General features: G+C 36.8%; 1 protein-coding gene across 1 annotated transcript; it reads right to left on the bottom strand.

Moving 5' to 3' along the window:
• Window positions 1-1,505: 1,505 nt before the first annotated feature.
• Window positions 1,506-5,781, bottom strand: LOC148033925 (GDSL esterase/lipase At4g16230-like). Its single transcript, XM_087682400.1, has 5 exons — window positions 5,410-5,781; window positions 5,055-5,185; window positions 4,417-4,671; window positions 2,089-2,341; window positions 1,506-1,776 (listed from the first exon to the last, which is right to left on the bottom strand). Exons 1-5 carry the CDS (start codon window positions 5,696-5,698, stop codon window positions 1,571-1,573), a joined length of 1,134 nt encoding a protein of 377 aa, XP_087538526.1. The 5' UTR covers window positions 5,699-5,781; the 3' UTR covers window positions 1,506-1,570.
• Window positions 5,782-23,189: the final 17,408 nt, after the last annotated feature.

Genomic DNA, 23,189 nt, shown 5'->3' with positions numbered 1-23,189 from the left:
AAGAAGCCTAAAATGCATGAAGAACAAGTGTGCATTGATTGCTTGATGCCTGGAAAAGCTTTACCAAAGAGATCAAGTGCTAGAGATGAAGTATAGAGCATGAAATCTATCGCATTTTGCAATGGCTACTCCTAGAGTCCATGGCATGCAATACACTCCACATTGGTAATCATCATGCTTGTCAAACAAAAAAGAATGCTCTAGATGAAGGTATTAAGGCTAAAGATGCAAGCTTTGATCAAGAAGAACTCCAAGATCCATGGTAGCTTGAAAAAAGGTAAAAAAGAAGACTCTTTTGCAAAAGTGATTGGACTTAGACCTCTATGAACTCTTGAGATCTTCCTTTTTTTATAGAATACCTTCAAAATGGCTTGAGATTTGATGATGACTTACTATTTTGTTAGCCCTCCCTCCAACTTTGCCACTTGCAAGAATCTTCAAATAGGTTGTCTCAAATGACCTACATTATCTGACTAGAAATAGGAAAAGCTTGGTTAAACAAAGGCCAAATGGGACCAAAGACAAAAGCTCCAATATCAATTGCCATGAAGGAGACTAGAGAGGAGAGAGAAGAGTGTAGAAGAGTGAGCAAAGAGGAGAGTGAAAGACAAATGAAAATAGAGAAATACTAGAATGAGAGAGAAGTCATGAAAGCTTGCAAGAGTTGGAGAGATGAACATGCTTATTTGAATGTTTTTTAATGTTAAAAATTTTACAATTATCTTACATCTTATACCAATGTCATCGTGACATTGTATTTATTTTTCGCCTCACCCTCTCTCCCTCGACTTTCTTTGAACATACAAGAGGATGGTTTGGGTTTATGAGGTATAATGCTTATTGTCATAGACTATATGGCTTTTTTCTAGACCTTTTTTGGGGCAAACATGATCCATAGTTCGTTTATTCCTTAGATTGAATATTTGGGTGAAGTTATCCCCCTAACCTTGTGATGAAAAGGTACACTCTTATTCCTTGTGATTACAAATGTATTTCCTTTCTAAAAAGAATGATATTAACTATTAAATAAGATTCCAAAAGTATTTATTGTAAGAATTCTATGAAAGGGTATACTTATTGCAAGAATTGTATGAAAAGGTGGTGACAATGTGCAACGACAAAAGCTCAAAGATCAAGCTTCCACCAAATGTAACATGGTTAATTTTTTTTCATTTTACACATTTTCCCATTGTCAAATTGTGGATCCAAGAAAGGAGCTTGAGATATGTGTAAAATAACTTTAATATTACTAAGTTAAGAAATTTTGAGCAAAGCCTTGATTTGACATTTAGAAATAGTAGAAACAGACCAACTTGAAGTAGGCCACTTAGTTTAGTCAAATCTAGAAGGTAGAATTCAAAACATGTGTGGCACAAACCATAAGGTTATGACCTATATGAAGGAAAATGGTTGAAAGGATAAAAGAAATTGAATTTCTATGTTCTAAAAAAGAAGAACGTGCTTTTCTAGCTTTCTATAAAGTACTTGCAAAAGCCATTGTGCTTTCATTTTTTATTTCTTTAAAAATACAAATTCTTCATCCATATAGCTTGGATCATCACTTAGATCCTTAGATGTTTGCAAGTTGAACAACATTAATGGGGAATGTATAGGTTGATCCAATAAGGATCTTTCTTGCAATCATCTCATAAACAACTTGTGTTGGATGAAACTCATCCCAAAAGAAATATTTAGACCTATCCGTGCAAAGGTTTGTAAAGAGTTGACAACTCAATGTTTGACCTCCACAGCATGGTTGTGTGGTTTGTTCAATACCTGCAAATTTCTTATCATAAGCCCATGTTTTTTTCACCCCATAAAGATGACTTCAATGCATATCGATTCTTTCACCTCTTGCAAACAAAATTATGTGCACCTTGCACATTATTTATAATGTCTCCATGGATTCTTGTGTTACTTATCCATGCTTAGATTTTTAAATATTCAACACCTCTTAAAAGTTTATGGCCCTTGTTATCATAAGATATGTAAATAAGGAGACACATCTTAAAATTTTATGTTTCAAGCTTGATAATTAAGTAGTGAAAAAATTAGAGATAATCGAAACGAAGGTTCATAGAGACCTACCATATGCATGATAGTCGTGGAGAATATCAAGTGCAGCTTGGTATGCATCAGCATAGACTATATTTGCTCCTATAAGAGTTTGATGTAGCTTGGGTACCAACAGCTTTATTTGGTTGTTGAAATCAACAGCCCATTGATTGACTTGTTCTACACACTTGTTGAGTTGGATATTCATCGCAAGCAAGTAAGGAGTGCAACCAATTGGAGGTATTGCAACCAATATGAATTTCCTTGCTCCTACTTGATACATCCTCTAATTACATAATACCGTGAGAAAAAGAAGTTATTATTTATTTAATTGAGATATTATTGTAGAAATAAAATAGATAGTACTTCAATGTTGTGAACAACCTTACCTAGAGTTTTAAACATGGTCTAAGCTTTAAAAGCATCACAAGAGTTTATAAACACTTTTTGTAGTTGCATTTTAAACACAAGAAACTATTCCAAGTCGGGATTTCAGTTAAAGAAGGAACAAAGAGATATATAAATGAAGAATATTTAATTATGTGTCAATATCTACAAAACATGAAATTTGGTGTAGAGATGTTTAGAGGCTTGTAGATAGAAAAGACAAGGTATGGTGCTTTCCGCAATTATCTTGAATATTTGGGCCAAATAAAATTTTCTTGAAGGCCAACACCCAAAGTTATTGTTCACTAGATGGATATGTTTCAATAGGCTTATTAGACATGTTTCATGATATGTAAGTAAACCTTTGGACTATTGTTCTTTAGAGATGTTGGAGTCAAGTCCTACAATATCCATTCCATATATTCTAAGTTCTATCATCATTTTGATTTGTAGGAAGCTTCGACCCTATTAATATTAATCCAATGTCTTAAATCATGTGCATCTTTGAATGCCTATGAAGTTACTTGTAGTGAGCTTAACTCAACTTCTCTTAATCTCATAACAACATCAACGTCACATGGTGGGTGACACAATCCTAGTTAGAACAACTAAGATTGTATACTATGGTAGGTGACACAATCCTAGTGAGAACAACTACGATTGCATAGTATGGTAGGTAACACATTAGAACAATCAAGAAATGGCACCACTTTTCTATTTGTTTGCGAATCTCTATTTGGAATGATATTAGAATGGGATATTGATGTTTAATATAAATTTTATTTCCAATACAAATGCTTTATATAATAAACATCATGCTTAATTAGTGATTGGTGTACTTCATGTCCATTTTGTGAGCCTATCTGCATTCCTTTTGCCATAGATAGTAAATGAAAAAACGTTATCATAGAGGATCTAGTGCTCAAGCATCAAAGAATTTGAAAAATAAAGGGATTGATCTTAGCTTATGATCCTAAGCCTTCCACATAAGTGTAGTCGGGGGAAATTTACAATCAACTCAATTTAATGGAACTAATATCCTGGATTCTTATGTGTACACTATTAGTGACAAATAGCTATATATCCCTTGTGTGTGTGTGTGTGTGTGTGTGTGTGTGTGTGTGTGTGTGTGTGTGTGTGTGTGTGTGTGTGTGTGTGTGTGTGTGTGTGTGTGTGTGTGTGTGTGTGTGTGTGTGTGTGTGTGTGTGTGTGTGTGTGTGTGTGTGTGTGTGTGTGTGTGTGTGTGTGTGTGTGTGTGTGTGTGTGTGTGTGTGTGTGTGTGTGTGTGTGTGTGTGTGTGTGTGTGTGTGTGTGTGTGTGTGTGTGCGCGTGCGCGTGCGCGTGTGCGTGTGCGTGTGGGTGTGTGTGGGTGTGTGTGTGCACGCGCATGTGTGCACATGGACATGTGTGCATGTGCAAATGTGAGCGTGTGATATCTACATTTGAACAAAACCTCAACTTTTTGTGGCAATTAAATTATGAAGTAAAAGGTAGTAAAAATCAACCACATGCACCTATGTATGCATGTGCATGCACGCGTGCACGTGCGCGCGCACGCGCACGCGCACACACACACACACACACGAACGAATGAACAAGATAAATTTGTGCCAATCAAGGCTATCAAGCATTAAAACAAAAATTAGATAAAAAATCAAATTTGTTATAGGTTTTCTATAGTTTTCCAACAATAGACACAAGTGACATTATGTAATTAAAATATCTTATTTCAATTAAGAAGACTTAATATATCTTGTTTACATTCTCTAAATTTCAATATGAGAAAAGGCAAAGACGATCCGCACCTCATATTAATGTACAATGCCGTCATCGATATTTTACTACATAAATAATGGAGATAATATAAAATACTCATGTTTGTATATATTTCCTTGTCTTATTATTCCAATGTGAAGAATAAAAATAAATTAGGATAAACATATCTAAATTTGTTCATCTAACAAAAATATTTACCGTTATTTGTGATGTGTATATGGCCACAAGGTTTTGAATGAAAATTCTTTGCGGTGATCCTGTTCCCCCATTACTCTTTCTATAAGGAACAAGAAATAGCCAAAAGTTGTTTAGAAAGTCATTTGATCCGATTGTGATTGACAAAATGGCCCTTGACATGAACTCCATGACGAATGTTTTCCCATATAATGATTCCAAACTCTTCACAGTTTGCTCAAACAAGGAGGTTTGTGTAGCAAAGGAGAGACGACCAATCTAGATGGGAAAGAAACCAATATCTAACATTAGTGTAACACACAAAAGAAAACTAGCAACAAAGGGACTCCTACCAACTTCATACAAGACAAGTGATTATATTGGATGTTCAAAGTGAAATTGCACAAAAAGTAGACACACCATGATTTTTAGGTGACTATTAAAATGTTTATTATCTCTTTTGCATGGGTTTTTTAAAACAAGAGAATCTTAAAATTTGGGGTTATTCCTTTCCTCGCAAGTTTCATTGTCAAACTTATTGGCATGCCCTTATCGTTTGTCATGTAGGTCAATCTAGTTGTCTCAAGTCACAAATAAAATCAAAATAACACCTCTAAAGTCCATGATGGGAATACAAACATCATCATGGTATGAATACTCACATAATTTCTTCCTGTTTGGTTCAAAATTCCACCCCCTCCAGAAGCATAATTGACTCCTTGTAGCATTGCAAAACCTTTGGTTGTGGGTGCCAAATACGGAGATGAAAATGTTGACAAACCCAAGTTTTGTCCTAGACACATCAAATGGTAGGTTTGCATAATATAAACCTAGAAAACATGATAAAATATGCATTTTTCTTCTATGCACTTTTAGTAAGCTATGCAATGAGTTCCTTCCATGATATAATATGCACTCCCAAAAAATAAAATTTTCTTCATCAACCTCTAGTATCTTACTAATCATGTCTAGGATGGTTAAAAGATTATAGTAAAATACTACTCGCTTATGTCTTACCAATTATGTCAGGGATTGTCAATCCATTTGTATATCTTCCTGTAGGTGAGTGACCTATAGGGAAATCAATGCCATAAGGTGGGTAATTAGCTCGTGAAAGTGTTTGCATATAATTGTTATTACCAGCATCCACAAGAGAGTCCCCAAAAACAAAAGAGGCACTTATAAGAGGCCTTTGTGCAAGAGTAATTTCCTTTTGGCTTGAAAAGATCAATAGGAGAGTGAAAATGAGTTGTGCACTACTGAGATCAGGAAATATAAACTTTCTTCTTAGTAGAATGAGGGTCATCTTATTCGCATAAGAAATAAAAAATGGTAAGCTTTGGCAAGACCACTAAATGAATAATGAAATCACTTTCCTATATTACTAGTTTGTTTGATAAAAGGTAGGAGCAATAGGATTCTAGAATACTAATACTAGAACATCATAAGTAAACCACCCTTTTTTCAAATCATGCCAAAAGCAATTGGTTTTTCAAAAAGTATTTTAAGTTCCATGAAATCCACATGTTTCTCTCTTTATGTGTATTATCACTCTTCATAATTTACAGGTGAAGGAATAGGTCCACTTCCTTTAATGCATAGCATAACACTTGGATAGTAATGAAGGGAATACTAGGCTTTTTCTTAAGAAACTTTACAAGGTTGGAATTAGGACACAAAGCAATGACTTTTTCTTCATGTCTTTCAAAGTTAAAGAGAGAGAGGAGTCACTTATGGCTCTAACTATATGTATATGTTCTCTAAACTTGTAAAGTGGTGACAATACCCTTCTAACAAAACACCATGTATGAGTAAATAAAACTAATGATACCATCCATTTATCAAATGGTAATACACTCTCCAAATGTTTATCAAACTTTGATCTACTTTCCTTCACCTCTTACATGTATTCCCAATTTATATGAAACACTATACACCTTCTACATCATATGCAATGTGATAAAATTTGTAATCCTTTTCAAAATTTGTAACATTTTAAGTATGTTCTATAAGAATTGATATATTTGTGTTTTAAAAAATATTCGCTAGAAATATTCATTCTTTGTGTTTTAAAAAATATTTGATAGAAATATGCATTCATCCTAGTGCTGAAAACCTACAAGTTTGCATTAAAAAAGTGAGAAGGGTGTTAACTTAATAGCAAGTTATTAAGTTTGTACGTAGCATAACCTTAGCACATGGAGAAGTATAAGAAGTTCATTCTTGCCTATGTCCACCAACCCTCCCTCTCCTTCACTCCTAGCCACTTCCCCTACCTCACAACCCTCCCCAAGCCCAACATTGAGTGTTGATACACTTGTCTTGCCTTACTAGAGTGTTCAATTTAATCTATGTGTAGCTATGGCCAACAAGCCAATGGATTATTTGAAAGCGTATTGTGTAATGAAAGGAAAACATGGATTGGATTTTGATTTTGTAGAGTATTAGGAGCAATTAAGTGCCTCTTAATTATGATTAACAATGCTTCATGACCTTTCAAGTGTGTGGATTATGTAAAAATAACAAATATGATTAAAACTACTTTTGAAATGATACCCTATGTTCTAATTTGAATGTAGGGTTATATGCTACGATCGATATAGGCTATACCGCTGCTAGTTTTCCATGGCTTTGAGTTTTTTTATATATGCCATCTATATATATAATAGTCCAAGTGTTGGTCTTTTTAGTGTTATATTTGTTAATACTTGCTTTGCTATATATCCACTAGTATATATGTTGGCACATGTGCCAATATATGTAGACAATATACTAGAGCTTTTATCGATGTTTAATATACCAACACCTATACTAATGAAGATATTGTTGTCATTTTTTTAAAAATACCTAGAGAAGAAGTTGGGTTTTCTTTCTCATTTTCTTTGCTCATGTTTGCATCCCCTAGCATTTGAACATGCAAAATATCAAGGCAGCTGCTCTTCTTCCCTCCATTTTTATGCATCTTTAGCTCTTTTTCTTACTTTTCTCTTCCACACATGTATACAAAAGAAAGAAAGAACGTGGCTACAATGTGTTTTATGTTTTTTCCTTCACCTTTTTAATAGATAGCTTTTGTGTGAAAGACATTGTGTTCCTTTTTTTATATATCTCTCTTCCACACATATATACAAAAGAATGAAAAAATATGGTTACAAGGTGTTTTACATGTTCTTCTTCATCTTTGTTTTTACTTTTAATGTGAAAGAGAATGTAAAAGAGATAGAGAGAAGGAGAAAAGAGTGAAGGAAGAGAGAGCAAGAGAAAGATAATGTAGTTTATGTTAATAGAATAGTTTGGCTATGTAGGTTATGTAGATTTTTTGTTTATTGTTTTCTTCTCTTCTTAATTTTTTTAGATATCTAATAAAGACAAAGGAAGAGAGAGAAAGAGAGTGGAAGCTTTGGTCCTCACCATGGAACTTGCAAATAGACCTCTCTTTCCATAAATACATGTGCATGAAAGACTCAATGCATGGCCATACTTATTAAGAGACAAGATCAAGTGGCTTCTCTTTAAGACTCACATACCAAGGATCCATATTTGTTGCACAAGTATGAGAAAGAAGAGAGGATGGACAAAGAGACTTTTGGAAAGATGGAAGAGGAAAAAGATGAAGGATCATCCTTGCTCCAACCTCCTCAATCACTTTTTCCCAAGAACCTCAATTTACCCTTTTGCATCTTTATTAGACTGAAATATTTTTTTATCATACAAAAGCAAAGGTTGAAAGCCTTTTTGTGTTTTGTGTATTTTAGGCCAAGGTTCCTAAGGTTTCTTTTTCAAATTGAAAGCCCATATGCAATGGCTTATAGTTCTAAGCCACATATTTACAACGCATGACAAATATATCAATTGAATACAAATAAGATGCATATACCACCAAATGTTTGAGAAAATAAAACCTTTGTTGATGTAGAACTGGATTAGTTTGGCCTTTTTGGTGAAATTTTTGGAGGCTATAATTCCTCCCACACTGTAATGGTGAGCTCCCACAAACCAAGTATCCATGATACACTTCCATTTTAAGCTTCATAAAAAATTTTACACTTGTTTTTCTTCCATTCTTTCATACTTTTGTGGATCATTTGTCCACTTCCTCAAGCACACTCATTTCTCACTATTTTTCTTTTCTCTTTATTTCTAGCACCCATGAAAATAATTGCATCAATAAGGATGAGTACCAAAACACTCTTGTCTCCTTTGGGATGCACATTGTCCCCACCATGAAGAAGAAATAAAGAAATTCCATCATTGTGTGCAAAGAAAGGCTAAAAACCCGCAAAAGATTGTAATGAAGTACTCCTGCTCATTATATATTTCTTTAATGCACTCCCACCCACCATCAGATTTAATGCTTGGATTTTTTCATAGAAAAAGCTTTGAACTCTTGGGCCATTGAAGCTTGTTTTTTCAAAACACCTTGCATATGAATTAGCATTACATGAGGAGTAATTTAACATAAGGGTTTTGAGAAAATAAAATGTTATATTTTCTTTCCTTTCCAATCTTCTTTGTCAAGCTGAACTTGCATGGATGATGGAGAAAGGAAAAGGAACATGTCTCCATCCATCATTATCTTCTTCTTCCTTGTGCAAAATAGGTCGTGTTGATGAGGTGGATGAATAGGTTAGGCATGGAAGTGTGGGGTTGTTGGTGTGTAAAGAGAAGCATTGGCACTAATGGATTTTGGCCATGTAATATGGCACCGTTGATGGTGAGAACAAGAGAAGGTTGGCCGTGTGATGATGGTTAAAGGGAGAGGAACATGTCATCGTGTTCATCTTTTTCTTCTTGATCTTTCTTTTCATACTATGCCCTAAGTTTGCACATGTTGACCTTGAATCTTCCTTTGTATTCAACTATTGGTGAGGTGGAAGATGGGTGGTTCTAGTTGTGTGTGCTTTATATCCCGTGACAAGACATTGTTGTCCTACACCACTTTGATAAATGCATAATGATGGAAAAAGACCACCAATTTTTGTGTTTGAGGCTAGAGGGATCATTGGTAGGAGAAGTGAAGAGATAGCGTTGGATCATTTCAGGCAATGCACTTGCAATGTGGAACTTGAGCAACCTAGTGGCTTGCACTGCAGTAGGTTGTGTTTATGAGAACAAAAGGGAAGGCCTTGCATGGAGCATGGAAAGGTCCAAAGAGTCAAAAGCAGTGCCTTGTAGCATCACTAGCAACTATTGCTACTTGTTCCTCTTCATTCATCATATTCTTCTGTAGGCTTCTTTGATTGCACTTGGCCACTCATTAAAAGTAAGTCCACCCATTAGGGGAGATTTGAGGTTACTTTTTGGCCCTATAAGAAATTGAGAAGAGAGAAAGTGTGATGCAATTTATAAAAACATTATTAGAAAAAAAAATTGCAACCTCAAGAAATGTTAGCCATTTCATACCTTAGTACTTTTTCTTTCTATCATTTATTGAGACAAACCTCGAAGGCATTACATGCACTTGTCACCTTCAATGCCTCACTACTTCCCATCAAGAGTCAATGACTCTCTCAGACTATTCCCACTTTGTTTTCAAATTTTTATTTCAAGGCACTATAAACCACTTCTATTACAATCATTGATTACCTCTTGGTAACTCAATTGCAAGCATGGATAATTGTAAATGTCCATACCACCTCCATATTGATGTGGATGATGAGTATGCACCTATTTGCAAAAGAAATAAGGTGTTTGGTCACACATTGAGTGTGTTAGAAGCAATGAGATCAAAGGGTAGAAAGAACATCGATTTATGGATTGATGGTAGGTTGTATCTTGTGGATCCTATGATAAAAAGTACCCCTCGATTCTCTTCTTGCTCCTCATTATATTGAGGTTTCTTGGAGATGGGCATCAAGGTCTTCTAACATCCACTCAAAATCTAGTAGGCCATTCCAACATTTTGAAGCTAGAAAACCAATGGTTATGCCATGGAATAAAGGAAACAAGTAGAAGAGAGCCAAGGAAAAATAAGGAGTCTTGGTACCCAACTACTTGGAGCCAAATGGAAGAAAATGATGCTCAAATTGCGTGAAAGACAGAGGAATCTGAAGAATATCAAGACACTCAAGCCTGGAAGTGGAGGTTATAGGAGAAGAATAATAACTAGTATGGTAACAATTGGTCATTCATGCTAGACTAGTTGTATTCTTCTATTTGTTTCAAGAGCATTCTATGGATGCATTATGAATCCCTGCTCATATGTGTGTCTTTGTTTTTATTGTGACCAACATGGCCATTCTCCATTCGAACAAAGCAACAAGGAACGTGGGGGGAACATCACAAGCCTATAGCAACATCATTCCTCCCAAAGCTACAAGGAATGTATTGGCTATGAAAGGTTTAGGAAGACCAAGGAACAATGCATTGAAAAGTCCTTCCAAAGGTCTTGCCTAGGTAAACAGGACATCCAAAGCACCCTGGACAAGGTGGGGACTAGCATGCAAAGCTACACTCAGCTATTCAAAGTCATGCAAGAGACAATGAAGAAGAAAAGAGTAAAGGGGTCTCTGCTTCCAAAGCCATCCTCACTTCAACAAACAAGATGCAACATCAACCAAAGACTCTTGGAAGCCCTTGGCAAGCCCTTTCATATCATAGATATCTATCTTGGAAAAATGAGAGTGCTAAAGTATGACAGTTGTAAAACAACATATTCTTTAACTTGAGAACATTGTAGAGAGCCATGATTAGGTTTTATAAGCTAGAGCATACAATAATAAATGGGGTTGCCATTTTTGTTATCAAGCTAAGGATGAAATAGAGATTGTAAAGGGTAGGAAGATGGAGAGAGCTTCTATCACCTTCATGAATAGGGATCTTTGGCTAAATAGCAAGGGCGATGAAGGCGTGAAGAGCTCAGTGCACTTTAATGTGCAATAAGTGCAAGACATTTGGTGGTTAGGAGCATTTCAAGACATTTGGTGGTTGGGAGCATTTCAAGTTGACACTGAGGATTTTGATGTATTGCACTAGGTATTTCAATGAACTTCTATACTTGAGGTGATCAATGCTCAACAAGCAAGGGAGGAACTAAGTGTTGAAGGCTTTGGACAACATAAAGTGGAGCGGTACATGAAAGTAGATTTAAATACACTAAAGTACATGTATAACATGTTAAGAGGTGTAACTTCTAAGAGTCCTCTCATTTACTATATGATGATGGCCAAGGAGTGCAATGTTACTAGTTGGAATAAGGTGTGTGATAGACATACCAAAGATCCAAATTTTCAAGATATACCTTTATCAAACATCTACATTTGTATATTGCTTAATTTGTGTAGAATAGTAGATAAAATTGTGTACCTCTACATTGGATTTGCATGGAAACTACAGCCCTAAAAGGCCAAGGATGATGCTATCAAGGCTATTGAGAAGGTTCTGCTAGACATTAGTCTCCAACAAGGGAAATGTTGTGATCAAAGTAGATCCTCAGAGATTAAAAAATAAGAACAGTGTTCCTAGGAAACCCTTGATAGGTGGAGTTAAGACCATAAGTTTTTTGGGCTTCCATGGCAATCCCAAAAAAGGGAACTCCATGGAAGGTTCTTCTTGCATTCATTACAACCAATGGAAAGCACTACACAATGCAGTCAAACACCACAAGGATGACGAAAGAGCAAGAAACAAGAAGGCCAAAGTCTAAGAGGCATTGAACATAGTGTTCATGTATTGTGATAAAACATCTTGCTCCATGGAGGATCTCCCAGGCTTCACAAAGCCCCTTGACAAATTCAAAACCTCCATGAATGTAGCGTGGGGAGTAGATAATCTCACGTACTATATAGTAAGGAACATTATATTGGGTTTCTATGGCTTGAACTTACTACTTAGCTCTTAACTAACCTTATTTTTTATTTCTCATGAATAACATATTATTTATAGTCACAATCCCTAGTTTATGTATCCATATGGGAGTTTGTCAATTTGGTCCACTCAAAGCATGGAGAAGTTCCATTATCAAGAAAGGACCAAGTATTTTAGACGTAAAGGACATGACAGTGGTGCACAAAAGGCAAATAACCTATCAAAAGTTTTCTAGTGGTTTTAGAGAGTAATTTGGCATAGAATGAGAGCAAAAAAAGTAAAAAAAGTGTGTCAAAACTCAAACATTCCCCTTGCATTACAGATGGAGAAACGAAAGAGACAAGAAGCTTATAGTATTCATGTACAAATGAGAAGTTTTTACAATGGTTGGCCTCTAGGAAGAAACGAGGCTAGAAATGGGGGTCAAAGAGCACATAATACAAGCTTTTGTTTATCCCTATGTTGGCTTGAAAAGGATGGTTTCATCTTCTTTGTCGACATTTCATTGACCTCACCCTCCAAGGTCAACAGCTATATATGTGGTGTTGGCATTACTAGAGGTAGTGACTCCACACAGGATCCCTGCCTTTTATCCACTGCAAAATTATCTTTTTGAGTAAAAATGTAGATTACACATGTCCTCAACCCCCAATACAATGGCATGAGCAACATATGATATGTAGTAAGGAGCCCTTAAATATTGGCAACTATACTACTCAATACCAAATACCCATAATGCAAATCTCTTTTCAACCAAAATTATTTTCTCTACATTCATTGGAATGCGATAGCCTCCATAAAACCTAGCACCTTTAGCACAAAAAGGGGAAGTCTTCCATTATTGGGGGAATACTCGTTGTGAAAATTTATAATCTATAAGATGAATATAATGTTTATCATTCACTCAAATTAATATAATATTTCTCTACAATAAATCGCATGACATAGTAGTTGCATGTATGTAGGTCATCTACCTTTTTGTGATAAAATTTTCCAATGTATTGTGAAAGAGCTACATCTTTTTTATGCTCTATTAACTTTGAGCCACTGTAGTGATCAATGCCCTTGAACCCCATGCACAAGTAAGGAAGTTGTTGTTGCTATACACAAGGATTTGGTTGCAATGATGCATTCTTAGAAAAAAAACAAGAACTATCAATGACCAAGAACAAGGAGAGCATCAACTAAATAGTAACTGATTTTCATCACCTTCAAGCAAACGTGGCATCCACAATGGGATTGTGTCACTTCAATCCTCATGCATAGCTAATGCCTCATACTTTTACATATTGGCTAGATTGAGCCTTTCAATTATTGCAAGTCTTTTGCTTTATTAGGCAATTGTCACCGCTCATAAGCCCTAGCCTCAACTTCAATGCTTTCAAGTATATGCTCGTCCATAACAAACTTTACATCTTCGATAGTAGAATCGGTCAAGAGATGCAAATCATCTTGTCCACTACCCACCTTGAGTCACAACCTCACTAAACCACGCTAGGGTAGCAAGAGTGTAGTTCTCACTAATGTCTAGTGAATCCATTGTATTTCCCAAACAAGTCTTGGCCATTTGATATAGTAAATGTAGGCCACAAACACGAGATGGGCAAGCTTCATTCCTCGCATGTGTCGACTAATTGCACATCCTCTAGGTCATTAGGGGTAGCTAACTTGATCAAAATTGTGTAGAGTAGCCTCTAATCTCCCCTTCTATGTGTCAAAGGGCATCATCCATCCACCTCTTCAACCTCTCTAATCGTAATGGTGGACTGTCTTTTTGTCCTCAACATACGATCCTTGTGAAGCTCCCTCTAAGTCATTCTCATTTCTCAGAAGGATGCAAATTGCAAAGGAATGCAAGGGGAGATTGAAAAAGATGAGATCTGTTTAAGTGTATTAGGCAATTCTCCATGTCCTTGTGTGCATTGCTAGGTAATCTATCCAATGCCCTAGTTAGCTTTCTCTTCATGACTTTTTTGGTCACCAAGTCATGAGTATGAACATATTCTCATGCCTGTATATTTAATGTGCCACTTAAAGTCATTCTTTGGCACTCTTCCATATGCACACTTAACACATTCATACAAGGACACAAAACATTCTCAATAGGAAATGGCAAAGTAAACATATGGAACAAGTCATGAGCACTCATGCTATGGAGGAACATAAAAAGCTTCTCATCTAGGATTTCCTATATGTCATCCTCAAACTTCAACTTGTATTTCATCATGTTTCCTATTCATCAAAAAGAGAATAAGCAAAAAGAATCATTGTCAAGTGATATGAGTCTCTCCGCACAAGGGAGGGGCCTTCCTCACTTGTTAGAAACCCACATGGGCTTCGCCAACAAAATGGCCACTACCAAGTGATACCACCTCTCTCCGTAAGAGGTGGGCTTCCCTCACCTGGTGGCAACCCATGTGGCTTCACTATACACAAGAGTTACTACCAAGTAATAAGGGCTCCCTCTACAAGAGGGAGGGGCCTCCCTCACTTTTAGTGGTAACACTAATGAGCTTCACCACACACAAGGGTCACTACCAAGCAATACGGGCTCTCTCTATAAGAGTGAGGGGCCTCCGTCACTTGGTGGTGACATTAAAGGGCTTCATTGCATATGAGAGTCACTATTATGTGATACAAGCTCTCTCCACAAGAGGGAGGGCCTCTCTTGCATGGTGGTGATAATGAAGAAACTCACCACATGAGGTCCATTACTAAGCAATACATACACTCTTTGCAAGAGGGAGGTGCCTCTCTCACTTGTAGGTGACCTATGTGGGCTTCATCACACATGACGGTTGCTACCAAGTGATACATACTCTCTCTACAAGAGGGAATGGACTCCCTTGCGTGATGGTGACATTGAAGAGCTTCACCACACATGAGGGTTAGTGCCAAGCAATATGAGCTCTCTCCGTAAGAGAGAGGTGCTTCTCTCGCTTGGTGGTGACACCGAAGTGCTTCACTGCACATAATGGTCATTACCAAGTGATACAGGCTCTCTCCACAAGAGGGGCCTCCCTTTCTTGGTAGTGACATTGAAGAGCTTTGCCACACATGAGGGTCCCATTACCAAGTGATAGGGGCTCTCTCTGTAAGAGGGAGGTGCCTTCCTCACTTAATGTTGACTCACATAGGCTTTACTGCACACAAGGGTTGCTACCAAGCGATATGAACTCTCTCAGAAAGAGGGAATGGCCTCCTGCACTTGGTGGTGACACTAAAGAGCTTCAATACACATGAGGATTCTTACCAAGTGACATGGGCTCTCTCCATAAGAGAGAGGTCCCTCCCTTGCTTGGTGGCAACTCATGCAGGCTTCACCACACATGAGAGTTGATACCAAGTGATACGGGCTCTCTCTACATGAGGGACTAGCCTCCTTTGCTTGGTGGTGGCACTGAAGGCCTTCAACACACATGAGGACCATTCCCAAGCAATAAAGTCTCTCTCCACAAGAGGGAGACACCTCCCTTCCTTTTAGTGGCAACCGATGTGGGCTTTACCACATACGAGGGTTGCTACCAAGAAACACGAGCTCTCTCATGAGGGCTCCACAAGAGGGAGGGGCCTACCGCTTGGTGGCGACCCATTCTAGATTCACACCACGTCAGGGTCATGAACAAGTCTATCCAATGGTAAATAGCTAGATTTATAGCAAAAATATCCCAAAAATAGCCAATTTTCAACATTGGCCTACTCTAAACTGACATTCAGGGCATTCTCTTTACAAATCTATACATCTCTTTGATGAGCATCTAGATGTGTGAAGTTGCTATTCATTTTGTCAAAAATAGCACAAAGTTTGAAATATCCCACAGTTTCTACATTATTAAATGGCACCTTGTAGGTCTTGAGATACTTGAACTACTATGCCTATATTGCAACGATGAGAGTATAGAGGTGAAGCAAGAGCTAAACAAGAGTAGATACAAGAGAGATCAAGAGAGATCAAGAGAGGAGGCATGATTGAAGGTGATCTAAAGAGTAATGGAGTACAAGTGTGGTAGGAGAGAGTGTCCTATCAAAGTTTTGAACCTTAAGACCTTTTTAAGCAATCCCCAACAGAGTTAATGTGATTATCCCTTTTCGTTACTCGGCTAGTCCCTAGGTTTTGGAATCTAGAATTAATGAAAGGGACTCTTTTCTAGGCTTCTCTCTTTTTTTGTTTTAGGAGGGGGCTTGGGATTATTAGCATGCAATAGTCTATTAGATTTTTTTTATTGCCATGTGGTTGATCCACATGGTCTCTTTCTCCCATCACATCACCATATTGAGACATTGACAATGGCAAACAATCACTCTCAATTGTGTCCTCAACACTCTTAGCCCTGCCCTATGAAGACCACGACATTTTGTTATCTCTTTGCATGTAGTGCTATTTTTCTTTCTCATTTGTACCTGGTAGACATCAAGAGAGAGTAACTAGAGATGATGTGATGCACAAATTTGATTGTGTACATGTAAAGCAAAACAAGCAATGCACATTTTTATCATTAACATAGAAGTTAAACAAAGTAGGAAGTTGGATGTCCATGGTATGCAAGTCCCTCCTCATTTGTCGTGATGTATACATTGACCTTAGATTCATGATGACCAATAGTTCACATTCAACCAAACACCAATGTCTAGTATTGAATCTCTTGAAAGTTCCCTCTATCTTGGTCTAGTGGCACCAACTTTCTACAAACATGGTGCCACCTTCTTGTCACGGTGAAGTTTTGATTGACAATCATATACTTGTAGATAACAAAATCTAGTTACACCTTGCAAGAGGTTCCATCTTGCACCTTTATATCCAAGCCTACATCCAAAAACTCTAGGATGCTATCTACATCTAGGCACTTCATTAGGAACATGGTTATTAAGGTCTAGACTTCAATGCTTGGAGAAGAAGTCTACAAAAATGGCTATAGGTATAAAGGTAGATATTTTACTTTGCCTACTTGCAATGTTGGGCTTTAGATATTTTTACACCTCATGAAAAATTTTGTACCTGTAACTCTTGCTTCTTTTTGAATCTACTAGCGGCCACTCTCTGCTCTTAAAATCTAGAAGGGGAAGCTAGACAAGGTTTCTCATTGCTCATTGGAGAGAGATGGTACATAAAAATGATCATAAAAGGATATGCCCCTCTTAGCCACCCAATATTGCTTTGGTCTTCACCTTGTAAAGCTCCTCACCAAAGGAGGTGTGGATGATATCTAGAACATTTACCATACATTCCACTAGCTGCCACTCGAGGTTTGATGGGTACAAGTATGTTAACATTAAATGGTCTTATCATAGTTACAAGATGAATAAGAAACACTAACCTTCATTCATATCTGATGCCAAGAGGCATATTCCACGGTGGATTCCATGAGGTTTTGCGGTGGATTCCGTAAAATTATATTTGTTGTCAGGGCTCATACACAAGGTGGATTCCTTGTGCGAAAAGTCGATGGGGACGCATGTCCTTTTCTGGCGTCTTGTTAATTTAATGTGCAAGTGGGTGATTCCATAGCATGTGATTCTGCAAAATACATATTTAAATTAATGGATGTTTATGAGTTTAGAGTGCGCACTCGTAATAAATTAAGGTTAGGATTGAGTTCTAACCAATATATTTATTTTGTAGCTGAAGACTGCTAGGTATTAACTTTTGTCAATTTAATTTTATTATTTTCTAACAATTGTGAATGCTTCAGTTGATGTGTAGAGCAGGCAGCGGTGGCATTGCGAAGCACTGGGCGATAGCGTGTATTCAAGTTATTTAGAAGAAATTATCATTTTGATGGATGCACATCTTAGGCGTGGCTCCAATATTTATTTTGACGTGCTTATTTATTGAAGCACCTGACATTTATTTATTATTTTGTATGCGCATGGGTGCACGATTTAAATATTTGTTATTGGACATTGTATTTGGGCACAGCTCAACTCTTTGGGCGCCCAATCGCTTTAATTCTTTAGTGGGACAAAAGCAAACACAAAAGCTAAAGTGTGCTAATTGTAATTGGGCTATTTTTTGAGCTTGGAGATGAATAATATATCAAATACATGCTTTGTGGAGCACTCACACAAGGCATGGGGGGAGATTGTATCCAATTAGTCTTTTGCTTCATGTCGTGCAAGTCTTCTCTCTTGTTTTTTGTGCAAAAGTAGAGTTCTTTTATTCTTGGGGACCTTCCAACGCTCGTTACGTACACATACAGCATCCGATCTGTGCATCAGTAGTATTAGAGCAATGTTGAGATCGAGGGCTTCCAATTGCAATTACCATCTCGCGTGAAGGTAGAGCTCCTGGAACGATCGAGCTCTACAATGAGTCTCATGGCAATTCATCAATACCAGCCTGTTCGTGGTGGTGAAGAACCCCCTGCTACACTGTTGGATCGCGAAGGACCAGCCTCTACAGGTGGAGGACCATGTGGGAAGCTTCTTCATCGAGTTGTTTATTATCAGAAGAAAGAGATAAGAATTTTTAATTGGTGTGATTATAAAGCTTAATAAGTTTATAAAGAGCTTAATCTTCTAAGTTGAATGGTATGCGGCAAAAGGACGTTCTGAATGGGCCGAATTAATCCACGACGTCCTCTTATACTGTGAAATGCCAATGATTCTTTTTAATTATTAATTCCTAAATACTAAAGCTTCTAAGCTTTACACAAAGACTTTGATTCAATTTTAAGCCCCTCCCATAGTGGTTGTTCATACACAGCTAGTCTCAAACAAATTTTCAACTTCCCGACAAGCCCTTGTTCACACCTGTGGACTGACAAAGTTCAATTCCAGCAAACAAGATTGCTACATGCAGACTACACGCACGAATATCCTTTTGGAAAAGACCATGACATCAATTTCAGCATCCGCAAAGAAGAAATACTGTAAAATTCCTTTTTTTTTTAAGAAATAAGCCTTGTAAACCCGACTTTGAGCTCCACTCATCCCGCTAACAAGATTTCGAGTGTGTGAGGTCTTTTGGAATTTTACACGATGTCCAATCAAACCATGGAAGATATTATGGCCAAAGATGATTTACCAGAACCAACAATGGAGCAAAAACTGAATCTAATTATGATTCAGCTTCAAGAGGAACAAAGAGCACGTCAAACTTTGCAAGCTCAATTAGCCAATCTGCAATGATCTACCGCCGACCAAGATGGACCGCAATCTGAATATATTATACGACGTACGATTGATGCGACACTTGAAGTGCAATCTATTCGCAAAGATAAGTAAAAGAAATTTCAAATTTGGTACTTTCAATGGGTCACACAATGGAAAGACTATACTTGCTTTTATCAGTCAATTTGATGATTATTTCCATGAAGAACAGTATGCTGAGAAAGACAAAATTAAGTGTGTAACTAATCATCTAGTGGATAGAGCATCCCTATGGTGGATTGTTGTCCACAAAAATATTGATTGTCCTACTACTTGGGAGACTTTCCAAAAGAAATTTTTGCAGAATTTCCTTCCACCCCAATTCCACGAAAAAGCAATCAAACAATGGGATCTTCTACAACAGAGGGATCATGAGCCTATTTCACAATATACCGAGCATTTTTGGAATGCTTTATTGCAACTTTGAATGCTCGAAGATGTATCTGAGGCAACCCATAAACGCAAGTTTATGTCTGGCTTACTTAGACATTTTTATGCGAAGGTGAACATGTTCAATCCAACGACTCTTGAAGATGCGATTTCCTTGGCCCATGACACTGAAGACAAAATTCGAGGATGAGAGAAGCAACCACAACAATTTCAAACTAATGGTAACTTTAGTTCAAAACAATTCAATTCAAATTTTCAAAGATTCAATCAAAACCGTTTCCTTCCATCTTTATTCCGTAAATCTTGAACACAACCCCCTGCTTTACCATCAAACACAAATCCAAACCCTAAGCCATCTTTACAACCAAATCCCTACATTCCTAAACTTTTCGCTATTACCAATAATGTGTTTAAAGCCAAACCTATAGTCTATTACAAATGTCATCAACCTGACATCTAGCGACGAATTGTCAATCCAAAAAGCCAACTGTTCACATCAACTATTTAGGAGCGACAAAACATGAAGAACATGAAGAAATGCCAGATTTCACGAAAGACGATGACAATATCGGTACTACTTCATATACTTTACCAAGTATGCCAAATATCCATTCTTTATTAACGATGAAATGTCTTGTGTGTATGGTAAAGAAAAAACTGTTTTACATGATGATGGAAGCACACACAACTTTATTTCTACAAAATTGGTCAAAGAATTGAATTTACATACTGTTTTTTACTCATTATCGCATCAAGGCTGCATTCTTAGGCACTAGATATAATGGAACACAAGAAGTACATGACTTAGAAATTAAAATTGGTGACTATGTTGAATGTAGAAATTTCTTAGTTGTGCCTTTATAATCTAGTGACATTATCTTAGGAATGCCTTGGCGTCATCAGTATAATCCCGATATAGATTATTCCACGCATTCAATGAAGATTCATTCTAATGGAAAACAAATCACATTGCATGGTATGCACACTTTTGATAATTTTCCATTGCTTAGTCATACACAGGCTAAACGTGTATTATGAAAAGGTAGCAAATCCTACTTAATATGGGTGAATGAGATTCAAGTTAAAGAAAATCAAATGAATCCTAAGCATGCACAATTTCTTTTCTAATTTCAAGATTGTTTTGCTACTGACTTACCACCTGGCTTACCACCTATACATCCCGAAGATCACAAAATAGACCTAATTCTCGGATCACAACCACCATGTAAAGCACCATATAGACATAACCAAATTGAATAGACAAAAATTCAAGCCCAAGTTGAAGAATTGTTAACCCGAGGACTCATTAGACCCAGTAGTTCTCCATTTGGTGCACCTGTCCTATTAGTGAATAAGAAAAACAATACCTTTAGGATGTGCATTGATTACCGTGCCCTAAATAAGATCACTGTTAAGAATAGATATCTGATTCCTAGGGTAGATGATCTTATGGACAAACTACAAGGGCCTACAATATTTAGCAAGATAGACCTTAAATCTGGATGCCATCAAGTACGATTGGACACATCTGATATTTTCAAAACTGTATTTAGAAAGCAATTTGGACACCATGAATTCCTTGTTATGCCTTTTGGTTTAACTAATGCACCAGCCACATTCAGTCATATGATGAATCGCATATTTTTTAAGCATCAGCATTATGTCATTGTTTTCTTTGATGACATATTGGTTTTCAGTAAGAATGAAAACGAGCATTATGAACATTTATCTTTGGTTTTCAAGTTATTGAAAGATAATCAATTATATGCTAATCTTGAAAAGAGTGAATTTTTCCAAACACAAATTGAATACGTAGGACATAATGTTTCATCTGAAGGTATTAAAGTTGACCCTAAAAATATAGAAGCAATTTTGAATTAGTCGATACTTAAAAATGTGCACGAATTACGTTCTTTCTTAGGTCTTGCTAACTTTTACAAAAAATTTGTGAGAAATTTTTCATTGCTTGCATTACCTTTAACCAGATTATTAAAGAAAGGCATTGTGTATCATTGGTCCGACAATCAACAAAAGTTCTTTGATTTACTGAAACATGCTTTAACTCATGCTCCTGTATTGCAATTACCTAACTTCAATAGACCATTTTTCCTAGTAGTCACTGATGCTAGTGGATCTGGAATAGGAGTAGTCCTTATGCAAGATTCCCATCCCATAGCCTACTCTAGCTGCAAACTTAAACCCTCTGAACTTAAGTATTCTACCTATGATAAGGAATTGCTAGCTGTAGTACAAGCTTTACGTCAATGGAAACACTATTTAATGGGATATGAATTCATGATCAAAACTGACCAACAAAGCATTAAACATCTCCTTAGTCAACCACAAATATCTGACCGACACATTAAATGGGCTGCTTTTATTCAAAGTTTTCATCCACTCATACAATATCAACCCGGAAAAGGGAACGTTGTTTCCGATGCTTTAAGTAGAAGACTGACTATTCATAATATCTATGTGATATCTTTTAACTCTTTTCTCCCTATGAAAGATACCTATGACCAAGACCCTAGTTTCAAGCTAATTGGAATAAATTAGTTGCAAATAATTGCATTCCCATTCATTCATTGTCTTACGCTGATGGATTTATGTTCTATGAAAAAAGATTATGTGTGACTGTTCCATTTCGATCGTTTGTCTTGCATGAAATTCATTGTCCCCCATACCAAGGCCATAGAGGAATTATTTCTACTTTGCGTACACTAATTGAAGATTTTTATTGGCTACACATGGAATCTGATGTATCTAACTTTGTATCTGAATGTTTAATTTGCCAAAGAGTTAAATGACACCATGGTAAACAATATGGTTTATTAATGCCTTTACCAATTCTAGAACGACCATGGGAACAAATCTCAATGGATTTTATCACTGGTTTGCCTAACACTAAAGCTAATCATGACATGATTTGGACTATTATCGATAGGTTTAGCAAACAAGCATATTTCATTCCATGCAAGAAAACATTAACTGCATCTCAAGCTGCTCAATTGTTTTTGAATTCACCTTAGGTGAAATTCTTGGAATTGCCAAACGTGAATCCCATGATGTAATTATTAATGTAATCAAAAGGAAAAGATAATATGTTGGTGATGAAGCTGAACAAACAGTGCATGCTTTTTTGCAAGTTCTTCAAGTTTTTGTGCAGGATGAAGAGAAGCTAACTTCACAAGAAATTCATCTTAAAGCAACTAAAGAATTAATTGCAACAATTGAAGTTGAAGAAAGCATGAATGCAAAAATTAAAGAAGTGAAAGCTGAAAATGTAATGGTCGACTGGTCCAAACTAGTTGGGCAGTCCACCTCTCAAAAGAAGGCCATCTATAGCACATGCATGAGGAGGAAGAGGCTTGGTTCATTCCAAGTAGGCACTACTCCCGTACGCATTGGGCAAGATCAACAATGGAGTCAGCCGTCAAAATTGGAGAAAAAGA

Source organism: Lygodium microphyllum, chromosome 7, assembly GCF_053477565.2.
Source record: "Lygodium microphyllum isolate KBCC chromosome 7, Lygodium_microphyllum_v1.1.10, whole genome shotgun sequence".
Taxonomy (NCBI): domain Eukaryota; kingdom Viridiplantae; phylum Streptophyta; class Polypodiopsida; order Schizaeales; family Lygodiaceae; genus Lygodium; species Lygodium microphyllum.
Note: the sequence above shows the minus strand (reverse complement) of the source record. Positions and strands in the feature narration are given on the sequence as shown.